The sequence below is a fragment of the Pithys albifrons genome, chromosome 9 (assembly GCF_047495875.1).
Source record: "Pithys albifrons albifrons isolate INPA30051 chromosome 9, PitAlb_v1, whole genome shotgun sequence".
NCBI lineage: Eukaryota > Metazoa > Chordata > Aves > Passeriformes > Thamnophilidae > Pithys > Pithys albifrons.
In genome coordinates, this window is record NC_092466.1 from 4,845,927 (window position 1) to 4,858,793 (window position 12,867).

Consider the following 12,867-nt stretch of genomic DNA (forward strand, 5'->3'; position numbering starts at 1 on the left):
CGCGGGTCTCGCGAGATCGCGGTGGGCGGGGCCGGGCGGGGCCGGGGGAGGCACAACAAACATGGCGGGCGGCGGGAGCGGCGCCGGTGGGTGAGTGATCGACCCGTGCGCTGCCTCCTTCCTCTCTCTCCCACTCCTGCCTTTTCCTGCCCTCCGCCTCTCCTCCCCTCCTTCCCCTTTCCTCCCCACTGTGCCCTCAGAGCGGCGGCGGCGGCGGCGGCGGGGCCACAGCTCTCGGGGAGGGCCGCGCTGGCCCCCCGGGAGCGGGGCCGGGTCAGCCCTGCGGCTGCTTCTGCCGCCGCCTTGGTCTGAGGGCGGGGGGACACGGGAATCACGGAGGCATGGAAATCACGGAGTCACAGGAATCATGGAACCGGTCAGGTTGGAAGTTAAACAAGGGCAAGTGCCGGATTCTGCGCCTGGGACGGTCAGCCTTGACTGTGTGTGTAAACCAGGGAATGAGATGCTGGAAAGCAGTGCCAGGAAAGAGCCCTGGGGGTCCTGGTCCATGGCCAGTTGGCCACGAGTCAGCAGTGCCCTGGAGCCAGGGGGGATATCCCTGTGCGGGGGGCGGCATCAGGCACAGCATCACATCAGGGAGGAGATTGTCCCGCTCTGCTCTGCACTGGGGAGGCCTCACCTGCTCTGTTGGGGTAGTTTTGGGCACCACAATATAAGAAAGATCTAAAGAGAATGTTCAAAGGAGGGCGGTGAAGATGAGGAAGGGCCTTGAGGACACTGAGGGCACTTAGTGTGTTCAACTGGAGAGCAGGAGACTGAGGGGAGACCTCACTACAGGTACAACTTCCTTGGGAGGGGCAGGCACTGAGCTCTGCTCTGTGGGGACCAGGAACAGCACCCAGGGAATGGCTGGAGCTGTGCCAGGGCAGGGTCAGGTTGGTTCTCAGGAGAAGGTCCTTTCCCAGAGGGTGGTGGGCACTGACCAGGCTCCCCAGGGCAGTGGGCACAGCCCCAAGGCTGCCAGAGCTCCAGGAGGGTTTGGATGATGCTCTGGGTGACAGGGTGAGACTGTTGGGGTGTCTGTGCAGGGACAGGGGTTGGACTGGATGATCTCTGTGGGTCCCTTCCTACTCAGCATATTCTATAATTCTGTGATTATATGATAAAGGAGCACAACGGGTCATCTGGTCCCAACTCCCTGCTCCAGCAGGGTCATCCCAGTGCACATGGCACAGGAGTGTGTCCAGACAGCTCTGCAGTATCTCCAGTGAGGGAGACTCAACACCCACTCTGGGCAATCTCTTCCAGTGCTCACTGACTGCACAGGGAAGAAGTTCTTCCTCATGTTCAGGTGGAACTTCCTGGGCATCAGTTCCTGCCCATTCCTCTTGTCCTATTGCTGGGCACCCCCAAGCAGAGCCTGGTTCATTCCCTGACCCCTCCCTTTAGATATTCATACACATTGATTGGTCTCAGTGTCTCCTCCCGAGGCTGAGCAGCCCCAGCTCCCTCAGCCTTTCCTGATGAAGGAGATTCTCCAGTCCCCAATCTGCTTCATGGCCTGCCATCATTCCCACCCCAGGACCTCCCTGTCTCTCTTGTCCTGAGGAGCCCAGAACTGGACAGGTGGATTTGTGGGAGGTTTCCTGTGGTCATGTGGCTTCCTGCCCTCACATGGGCTGGAGGAGGTTGGGGGAGGATCAGGATCAACCAGGGCTGTCTGGGGGCTGATGACAAGTCGTGGGGCTTAGCCCAGAAACCACCAATGCTGCAATTCAGTCCGCCTTCCCACGGTCAAAACTGGGAGCAGGAACAGCTTGGATAGAGTTTGGGATCCTTGTTCCCTTGAGTTATTTGCCCTGGAAAAGATGGAACAGAAAGATCTCCCTTTCTTTCTTCCTGGATTCCTTGAAAGAAAGTGGGATGCATACATGTGCTCGTAGTCATTTTATTCTCTTATTGCATCCATGTCCTCATTTTATTATCTTTTAATTACTGCAGGATTAATTCTGACTGCGTGTGAAACTACTTGGTTTACTGCAGTAAGAAAACAGCATTAACTATTTTCTTTAGTGGAATTATTTAGGCAGGATATTTCATCCTGGCACATTCTTCTTCAGCAATAAACTGAGCTCAGCTCAGTGCTATGACCAGTGTTCAGTCCAGCAGCTGTGCCTGTGCAGAGAAAGGAGTTCCCTGTGCTCTGCTTATCACTGTGTAAAGCTTGAGGAGGTGCAGTTGTGTAAGTAGAGCTCGAGTAACACTCACTGTGATCAGCCCATCCCTCCTGTGTGAAACACGAGCTGGGCTGCTCAGTGTCTGAGAATTAGAATTACATTCACTGCTTTGCAGGATGGGCAGAGCGAGGATCAGATGTGCATCATTGTCCCCTAAAAAGGAGAGCTGCTGGCTGTGTAGCTGTAACAAGTACCACATAAAATCACAAAAAGTTCTTTTGAGCATATGTGAGGTTTGGGGTGGTGCTTATAGAGTCATAGAATGGATTGGGTTGGAAAAGACCTCCAAGATCATCAGTCCAACCCTTGGTCCAACTCCAGTCCCTTTACCAGATCATGGCACTCAGTGCCACGGCCAAGCTCAGTTGAAAAACCTCCAGGGATGGGGACTCCACCCCCTCTCTGGGCAGCCGATTCCGATGCCTGATTCCTCTCTCTGCAAAGGATTTTTTTCTGATCTCCAACTTCAATTTCCCCTGGCAGAGCTTGAGCCCATCGTGCCCCCTTGCTTAAATTGTAGTGACTTCCCTACACTGATGTGAAGAAAAGGATGGAGTGTTTTCATGTTAAATCAGCACGAAGAGAGAGGAAGTTTTATGCAGTTGATCATCAAAATAATGTCTTCCCCCTAAGCTGTTCATGAAATTTTGTGTAATTTTCTTTCAGAATTGAATGACATTATAAAAGCAGTGAGTCAAATCAGTTAAGACTCAGAGAATTTGGGCTGTTCAGCCTGGAGAAGAGAAGGCTTTGAGATGATCTAATTGCCCTTTCCAGTGCCTAAAGGGGCTCCAGGAGAGCTGGAGAGGAACTTTGGACAAGGGATGGAGGGACAGGACACAGGGAATGGCTTCCCACTGCCAGAGGGCAGGGATAGGTGGGATATTGGGAAGAAATTCCTGCCTGGGAGGGTGGGCAGGCCCTGGCACAGGTTGCCCAGAGGAGCTGTGGCTGCCCCATCCCTGGGAGTGTCCAAGGCCAGGTTGGACAGGGCTTGGAGCAACCTGGAGTAGTGGAAGGGCCCTGCCCGTGGCAGGGGGTGACACTGGATGGTCTTAAAAGTCCCTTCCAACTCAAACCATTCTGGCATTCACTGTTTAGAATGGTTTAATTTTAAATTGTTATTTCTTACTGTTATTAGTGGAAACTTGGCCTGGTCAGGACTCTACTTTACATTGTCCTGTTTTCTCTTCCTTATCCTTAATTCATATCCTGATGTCTTTGTTTTTTTGCAGGAGACACCAACAAGTGGAACACAAATTAACTTAAGCCTTCACAAGGTTGGTGGGCAAAATTGATGTGTTCTGATCTAAGTTAATGGTGATAATAAATGCTGGTAGCTGGGCACCCTTTGATGTGATGTGAAAGAACATGCTTGTCTGGATGCCAAAAATGAACAAACACTTGTAAGTAGCTTTGCAAATACTGGACTCAGAACTTGAGTTTCTCTAGGTCACCTAATGCTTTGTTTAGTGGCTATTAAAAAAAGGCTTATTCTTGTTGAAATTGTAGCATTGTAAATTATTTCTGATTATAATCTGCAGGAATGGGACAGACTTGTTACCCTCTTCCCAACTGAATCCCAGGTTCTGTCTTCCCAAATTCATTGTGAATTAAGACTTTTTAGAGGTTTGTTATTTGCAGCCCTCAAAAAGAGCCTGACCCCTGACTTCTGGTGAATATTTTTATTATTTCAGTTCAAAGTAATGAAATGGACTGAGAATTGTATTCAGGATAGACAGCTACAATTTTGTGAGAACTGTGAAGTGGTGCTTTTTTTAAGACTTCTTTTCATCTCTGCTGCTCTCCAACATTACAACTTCCATAACTGACTGACCCAGCTCTGGGATTTTTTGGAGCCAGATGTTCACCAGAGAAACTCTTCCAATGGTCAGTGAGGCAGAACTGTCTTTCAGGAAGGAGGGGGTGCAGCCTCTGAGAAGTTTTTGCTGCAAGTGTAACTTTTATTAGAGCAGTAGAGTGTTAGAGCCTGTCTTCCAAAACAGGAATATTTTCTCAAGTTTCCTTCTTTCAGCTCAAAGGGACTTGCATTTCCTTTCTCTTTTTCCAGGGAAAATGGAGAACCTGTGCTCTGTGCTTTTTATCTGGTGTGTTGGGAATACATTTTGGAGCATGTTTGCTACTTAGCAGGGAAGTGAAATTCAGGTATGATCCATTTTTTTAGAGAAAGGCAAGTTGATTTTGATTATTATGTAATTTTATCCAATTTGTTGTTGCCATTATGTTACTGTTGATGAAAACAATTTCATCATAAGTTGTATTCAGTGAACTTTATTGAGTTAAAACGTCTAAAAATAACATTCTTGTGGTTGTCAATCTCTGCATAGAATTGTGCTGTGTGATAAGAGTAACCCTTCACTTGAAAAAACAAACCAAACCCCAAATTTGTTTTTATGAGTGTGTTCAAACTCAATGACACTTCTGTTCTGAAAACATTTTTCCTTCTAGGCACAAGACATTGTAAATGTAAAGAGCCAATATGGGGGAAAAGAAGGCAGAACCATTGGACTTTGTAAAAGATTTTCAGGAGTATCTTACACAGCAGACTCAACATGTAAATATGATTTCTGGATCAGTTACTGGCGACAGGGAAGTGGAGACTCTGCAGGGAGGTGAGCTCATTTCAGTGCCATAAACTTGACTGGTTTTGAGAGTGACTGCACCCTTTACAGTCCAGATAATTATGCAGGTGCTGCAGTTGTGTGGAAGCACTTCTGATAGTCATTTTCACATCACAAAAGATGTGAATGTTCCCTTGTTTTAATCAGGGCACGTTTTTATAGTTACATTTGAAGACCAAGGGCCTGGAGAAGCAGAAGGTATTTGGCATATTCTCACAGCATGACAGTGTCCCACAGATTCTTGATGAAAACCTGCATCCTGTTATTCACAGGGGGCACAGAAGGTGATCAGAATGGCCTGGACCATCGTTCTGTTGAAGTTTCACTGGATGAAAACTCAGGAATGTTAGTGGATGGGTTTGAAAGGACATTTGATGGGAAGCTGAAGTGTCGCTACTGCAACTACGCCAGCAAAGGAACAGCTCGGCTCATAGAGCACATCAGGATCCACACAGGTATGGAATGTTGTGCTGGGCTGTGCTCTGGGGCCTCGGGGCAGTTACTCACTGCTGTGATTTGCATGTGAGGAGCTGCCAAATTCAACCACCCTGAGAGTTCTTAACAATTAGAACTGTGGTTTGGGTTGTTTTTTTTAGACTGGGTTTTTTTTAAAGGTGTGCCATGTACCTATTTAAACTATCCAAATTTTTACTGAGTGTTATTATAAGTAACTGTATGGGAGTAAAGTGTAGTATGAAAGCTTCAATGTGAATTGAAGGACCCTAAAGATAACTTGTCTTTTTTCTGTGCTGATCAGAAAAGTGACAAATGTACATATTGCTACGTGGAGATTTATAGGGGCTTTTCTTCCTCTCTTGTTTAGTTATGAAAATATTCCTGTTCTTCTTAACATTCTAGACATGGAAGTACAAAGCATAGTAATAAGAATAAGGTTTTCCTGTTGGTAGAGTATTCAAAAATGAGGACATATCAAATTGATTGATAACAATAATGAAAACAAAAAAATACCTATTGTGGGTCGTTTGAGGGCATTTGCCACTCTTGAGTATATAAAGCTGAAAAGCAAAACTCTGGATAAAGATTGGAATATCCTAAACTGTTCCTGAAGTCAGATCCAGCTCTCTGGCAAATGAGAGAACTGTACTGCAGACTCACACAGCTCATTTTTAAATAGTACTTAAAATATGCAGAAGTAACATCAGCTTTAAAATATCACCTCTTTTCAGCAGCAAGATGCTGTTGCCATCTGAAAACTTGTATCCCCCAGCTCACAGTTCCTGCTGGCCAGGTGTCAGCATGAGCAGATGGATGGTTAGAGCTGATGGGAGACATAAATTGCTCCTAGATGATGTTGGAACTGTGTGCTTGCTGGTTCTTGGGATGGTTTTTATGGTGTGTGTGGGGTTTCTCAAACAGAATGAATGTGTTACTTAATGTCAAATGTCATAAATTTTAGCCATACTAGAGAGCAAAAAATCAAATCTTCTTTATTAGGTATGAAAATGTGGATATCAGTGTAGGTCAGCATTCCTTCCCTTACTCTTGGATGTTGCCTACCTTTTCCTACCCTCAGATCTTGGGTTAACAGTTCTCTCTTGTGTTTTCAGAATGCTTTTTTGTCCTGTGCTGCTTCAGGGAGGAGAGCCCTCTAAGTGTCTAGAGGGGGCCCAACAATTCCTGTGGGAGGTTGTGACCATTTCATCGTGGTTGCAGCATAATATATACAAAAGCAGGAAAGATTCCAACCAAGAATTGGAACCCTCAAAAGTCTCTAACCCAGCAGTCATTAGTCAGGAGCAAACATTCCATGAGCTACACAAATTTGGTTTCTAGGGCAAAGCAAATTTGGGCCTTGACTAATGTTTTATTTTCATGGTTATACTGAGAGAGGGATCCAGGGGTGTCACCCTCCTGTCCATCAAAGAGTTCCAGCAGTTTGGACACACCTTCACACAGGGAACACTTCATAGCCAAATTTCTGGTTGAGACATGTCTGATAATGAAATACCAGTGACTGACAGCAGTGACAGTTCATTTCCCTACACCAACCTGTTCAGTTTTAGGATACAGAGAAGGATCTCAGACTGCTTTTTTTTCTCTGTATAAGTTTTCCCTTGTTACAATTTATTTCCATCCTTAATTTTAATACAGCACTGCATGTCCTGATGGCAACACCACTTTGCCATGACTTTAATGGCTCTTCAAAAAGCCCCACTTTGTTTCTTTGTACAAAGAGACTCCAGAATAAGAAAAGGGTCATTTTTTTCACTTGGTTTTCCTGGTGGGTTTTTTGTTTGTTTGTTTTTTAATGCAAGGCCAAGGAGATCCCAGACCTGAGAGTTGTTTTGCTTGGAATCATGGCAAGGGGCCAGGAGATGGGTTGGATGCACAGAGGGATGAATCAGCATTAAAGTAGGGAGGTGGTAGCTGACTGGTGGCCTCAAAGCAGTGCAAATAAACAAGTAGTGCATCCTGGATAACATCAAGTGTAGCAAGGTGTCTGCCAAAGTAGTTGAGGCCCAGGCATGATCATGCAACCATCATTATCATTCTCTGCAACTACCTGAAAGGATGTTGTAGCCAGGTGGGGGTTGGACTCTTCTCTCAGGCAACCAGCAGTAGGACAAGAGGGCACGGGCTTGAGCTCTGCCAGGGGAGATTTAGGTTGGATATCAGGAAGAAGTTCTTTACAGACAGAGTGGTCAGACATTGGAATGGGCTGCCCAGAGAGGGGATGGATTCTCCAACCCTCAAGGTTTTTAAGGTGAGACTGGACGTGGCACTGAGTGCCATGGTCTGGTAATCAAAGTGGGGTTGGATTAAGGGTTGGACTTGATGATCTTGGAGGTCTCTTCCAACCCAGCTGATTCTATGATTAAGTAGCACCTGCTGCAGGATGGGCTTTCTGCTGAGTCTGACAGCAGGATAATGAGGAATTCAGCAGCTGTGTTGTGTTACAGATGTGCAACATGTGATGCAAATCTTTGTGTAATCAGAATGAAATAAGACCATTCAGAATGGCAAGTTGTGTGTGAATGCAGGGAGTTTGTCAGTCTTCTCACACCACTGTTTGTACCAAATCTTTACCCACGTGTGAACATCTAGATGTGCTCATGGAGGAATCATTGTTTCAGTTGGTGCAGAGAAGATGCTTAGAGGTAGCACAAAAATTCCTTTCATCTTGAAGAGCCAGTGATATAGGAGAAAAAAATAATCTATTTGGTATCCCAGGCTGTTACTCCAAATTGTGGGATGCTCAGCATGGAAAGTTTCCAGTACCTGTCACATGCCACCTTACAGGGCCTCTAACAGGGCTGGTGGTGTAATAGGGGCCCTCTTGCATTCTGATCTCTGACTTTTACAGTTGTTCTAGATGGATTTTGAAAGCAAAAACAGGTGTATTGGACTGTACTTAAAATAGTAGAAAATGCCTCAAAAAAAGAGAAGGAACCCACTCACATTCTGAGTTTGCCATGCTGTGTGGCAAGAGAATTGGTTGCACAACAGTGATTCACCATTGACCTGGAATTCTAGATAGGAAGGATAAGATGTTCTTTCATTTCAGCACCTGAACACACATCAAATCCTTTAGGCGTTTCTGACATTGCAGACTTGATCTGTAACTCCTAGAAGATCAGTGTGTCAAGGGAAAATCAAAAATCCCAAAGCATTGTGTTACAAATGGCCTGTAATTGTGTTTGAAAGTTTTCTGTGAGTATTTTTAAAGTGTTAATGTGACTAAATTTCATTTAAGAGAAGGGCAAAGTTCTACCTGTGCGAAAGCAGAATACCTGACCATCACATCTGGGAGAGCACACAGCTCTGCAGGGGGAACCTGGCTTTTGTTTTCTTTAATAACTCTTTAGCCATGGGGTCCTTTTTCAAAACTCAGTTCTTGAGTGGATGCCCATGTGCACAGGTTATTTAGATACTACTTCCAGGATGTTTGATAAGGGATGTTTGGAGGGTGCCAGCAGGATACCCTCCCTCAGGGTTTACACTCAGTCACCGTGAGGAGAGGTTCATTTTGGTGGTACAGACATCCCCGTGCTCCATAGGGGAAGGAGACTGGCTCCATTTAGGGGCACCACACAAACATCACTGCATTCAGTCCTTGACATTGTTGCTGCAATTCCAATGCAGGTTATTTATTTTGCCAATTCCACTCAACTTTTTTTTCCTGTGCTTATTATTATCACTTGAGTGAGGCAGAGATGTCCCAGTGCTCTCTGTTCTTCCACTGGATACTCAGCCAAGCTCGAGACTCGTAGTGACTCTGAGCTTTATGAGCAACTACTCACAGTCCTGGGTGGTCCTGAGGTGTAAAGGAGAGCACTCTGGACTCTGAATCCCAAGGTCCTGAGTTCCAGTCTCAGTGGGGACCATCCCCAGGCAGTTCAAGCCTCCCTGCCATCCCATCCCATCAGATCTCGGATGCTCAGCAGGGTCAGCCCCGGTTGGTACTGGGAGCTGTGACAGTCCCGAGGACTTTCCTGTCACTGTCCAAGCTCGCTCGGCCGTGGCAGATGGACCTGAGGACTGAAACAGTGGGGCCAGTTCTGCGCACGCTGAGCCTCACCTAAAACATCCACTGCGCAGGCTGGAAGGGCACAGGGCACACCCATGTGGGGAGAGCCCTTCCCAAGTCTGCGTTCGCGGAGTCTGGCCACACATACAGTCCCACGAACAGCCTTCTCCAAGTGCTCCGAGGTGCTTTAGCACAATCTTTTTGGTTTTCCAGGTGAGAAGCCGCACAGGTGCCACTTGTGTCCCTTTGCCTCGGCCTACGAGCGTCACCTGGAGGCCCACATGCGCTCCCACACCGGCGAGAAGCCCTACAAGTGTGAACTGTGCTCCTTCCGCTGCAGCGACAGGAGCAACTTGTCCCACCACCGCCGGCGCAAGCACAAAATGGTGCCTATCAAGGCCACGAGGTCTTCCCTGAGCAGCAAGAAAATGTGGGGGGTTTTGCAGAAGAAGACCAGCAATTTGGGGTACAGCAGAAGAGCATTAATTAATTTGAGTCCACCTTCCATGGTGGTGCAGAAACCAGACTACCTTAATGACTTCACCCATGAAATCCCCAATATCCAGACTGAAGCGTATGACGGCATGGCAAAAACGACTCAGAGCAGTGGGTTGCCAAGAGATCCACAGGACCTGGTGGTGGATAATCCTTTAAACCAGCTCTCCACGTTAGCTGGACAGTTGTCCAGCTTGCCACCCGAAAACCAAAATCCAGCCTCTCCTGATGTGGTTTCCTGTCAGGATGAAAAGCCTTTCATGATCCAGCCGCCTGCTGCACCTGCAGTAGTTTCAGCTGTGTCAGCAAATATTCCCCAGAACTCCTCTCCAACCAGCCCAGACCCTCGGCCTCCACACAATCAGAGGACCTACAGCCCCGTGGCCGGTCCCAGCAGCGATCGCAGTGCCCACACCAGTACGACCAGTGTGAGTAACAGCCAGCCAAGTACTCCAGCTCCAACCCTCCCAGTGCAGGACCCTCAGCTCCTGCACCACTGCCCACACTGTGACATGTACTTTGCAGACAATATCCTTTATACTATTCATATGGGATGTCATGGATTTGAAAATCCCTTCCAGTGCAACATCTGTGGATGTAAGTGTAAAAACAAGTACGACTTCGCTTGCCACTTTGCAAGAGGCCAACATAACCAACATTGACTGAAACGTGCTTTTCTTTAGTTTTTTTAACATATTACAGTCTATTTTTCATACTTGCTGATAGAAAGCTTGCACATTCCCACATGGAATATTCACAGTAATCAGTTCGACAAAGGAGGCAAATTTATTTCTGTGTCGTTGTAAAACTTGCCAGGGAAATTTCCTGTAGGATTTGGTTGTTCTTTTATATGTAGCCTTTCAAAAAAGCCAAGAGTGCTGTAAGATTGGAATGCATTTACATGCTGTGGTTGCTAAATTTAAGTTGCTTGCACTTAATCCCAATAAACATTCTGCAAATGGAGAAGCAGAGCATGTGTCCTGAACCATCACTGGATTATATACCTGGCAAGACAAGACATATTATCCATAAAATAGGAAAGGTTAATGCAATGACACATCATGTAGTGACAGGACAAGGGGGAATGGATTCAGACAGAGAGTAGATTAAATTAGATATTAGAAAGAAATCCTTCCCTGTGAGGGTGGGCAGGCCCTGGCACAGGTGCCCACAGAAGCTGTGGCTGCCCCATCCCTGTCAGTGTCCAAGGCCAGGCTGGACAGGGCTTGGAGCAACCTGGGCTGGTGGAAGGTGTCCCTGCCCATGGCAGGGGGGCTGAAACTAAATCATCTTTAAGGTCTTTTCCAACCCAAACCATTCTGTTATTCTATATGGCTACTTTGGAGACATAATTATCCTTAAAAACTTGGCTACTCTACTGAAAAACAAACAGAAGCAACTTTCACATACAAATCCAATTTGATGTAAAAGTTGCTTTAATCTGATGAAGGTTTATAATAAGTTTTTGTTTAGTAGTCTACACTCTTCATTCTAGGGATCAAACACTAATTAAACTATTTTAAAAACTCATCACAAAACTAGAAGATAACAGGTTATTGTGAAGAAGAGTCTGATAGGAAAAAAAGCTTGTCATTCATGAGTTATGGAAACAAAAAATTAAATAGGACACACTATTTTAAACTACACTTATCAAAATTTGTGTCTTTTCCAGAGGAGGTAAGTTTTAAAGAGACGTAATAAAGAGCTTGTAGAACTAATATATATTCTGTGAGACTTCTGACTGCCTTAAACTAATTTGTACAGATATTTAAAATTTGCACAATTAGACTTCTGTTTTGCTGATAGGAGTTCTAATAGAAACAAACAAGAGGTTTACAAATTAAAACTCCTTTGTTCAGTTTTATGTTGGGTCAGGCTACAATTGAGAGATTGTTTATGTTTGAGAGTTGTATGATCCAGTTTATTGTGAAGTCAACTCACTTGGAGGCTTGTTTTGTGCCCTCTCCCAGAGTTAATTGCCCTTGGGTGTGCTGGAAATAAGGGGAAGGGCCTCTGGCTGTTCTGACCTGCCCATGTAGGAGGCAAAGGAACTACACTGAAATCATTTGTGTTTAGGAATTGTAGGTGGCAAAAGGTTAATGAAAGTGATTATTTTAATTAATTTTTTTCATACTATACATCTTACTTTAGAAGCCCCCAGGGTAATGGACAGGCACTTTAATATAAACCTAAATAAAACATCTGAGCAAAATTAATAATAACTCTTAATGTGCTAGATAGGAGCTTGAGACATTAAAAAAAAGGAAGAACTGTTCCTTTTCACATCTTTAGACATACACTTTTACCTTGGTTTGTCTTTCTTGAGACAAATCAAAGCTTCCCTTATATATTCCCCTTTTCCTATCAGCAAATGTTTTATTAAAATCAGAAAGATTTTATTAATGTGATACAAGTCAGAGGCTGGAGTCTGAATAGCAAATGTTTGGCTTATTCAAGTTCATATTGTTATGGGAACTAAAAATTCCTGGAGCCAGTGGAAAAACTTACAGTGACTTAAGTGTAAGGTCAATGCAGGAAAAACCACCTGTCTGAATTTAGCTTTAGAAATAATTTTGGCTTTAATTAAATAGGAATTTGGAAACCAGACGTGTTTCTCTTTACCTGACTTACCTGCTGTTGAATTTCTGTGCTTAAACAACCAGCTGAAGGGACTGGATTGCTGGCTGTGCATAGTCTTGTAGTAATGAGGTCAGAAATCTGCCACTGGAGCAGTTCCAATGTAGTGAAGATGAACAATAACACACTGTCACTCCTGAAAATAATTGGTTTCAGACCTGATTCAAAATCCATTTCAGTGGGTTTGAACAACAGTGTTATTTCCATTTTTCATCATGACATTCTATAATTCCAAAATATCTCTCTGTTGCTTTATTCTTTAAAAATTTATTTTATAAGTAAAACTGGAGCTCTGTGTGCAGAGAGTCCTTTATTTTAAGGATTAAAAGCTGACAGAACTGGAATCCAGTTGGAAGTTCCTGCTCCTGAACAGGTTTTGTAAGATGCTTGTTCCAGCCAAGGGGAG

At 45.1% G+C, this 12,867-nt stretch overlaps 1 protein-coding gene across 4 annotated transcripts; it reads left to right on the forward strand.

The window, feature by feature from the left end:
* Positions 1–26: 26 nt before the first annotated feature.
* IKZF5 (IKAROS family zinc finger 5) lies at positions 27–10,793 on the forward strand. Of its 4 annotated transcripts, XM_071563420.1 has the most exons (6): positions 27–90; positions 3,434–3,478; positions 4,270–4,364; positions 4,668–4,831; positions 5,113–5,295; positions 9,543–10,793. In XM_071563420.1, the coding sequence occupies exons 4-6, from the start codon at positions 4,699–4,701 to the stop codon at positions 10,484–10,486; spliced, it is 1,260 nt and encodes a 419-aa protein (XP_071419521.1). In that variant the 5' UTR covers positions 27–90; positions 3,434–3,478; positions 4,270–4,364; positions 4,668–4,698; the 3' UTR covers positions 10,487–10,793. The 4 variants fall into 4 exon arrangements, with proteins under 4 accessions (XP_071419521.1, XP_071419523.1, XP_071419522.1 ...); XM_071563422.1 differs by lacking the exon at positions 4,270–4,364; XM_071563421.1 differs by lacking the exons at positions 27–90; positions 3,434–3,478 and adding an exon at positions 3,485–3,604.
* The last annotated feature ends 2,074 nt before the right edge of the window (positions 10,794–12,867 follow it).

Bases quoted from the DNA above. Each gene is read 5' to 3' on its own strand.
- IKZF5 (XM_071563420.1), top strand. From the start codon at position 4,699: ATGGGGGAAAAGAAGGCAGAACCATTGGACTTTGTAAAAGATTTTCAG. The intron at 4,832-5,112 runs GTGAGCTCATTT...TGTTATTCACAG, and splicing joins AGTGGAGACTCTGCAGGGAG to GGGGCACAGAAGGTGATCAG. The intron at 5,296-9,542 runs GTATGGAATGTT...TTGGTTTTCCAG, and splicing joins GCACATCAGGATCCACACAG to GTGAGAAGCCGCACAGGTGC.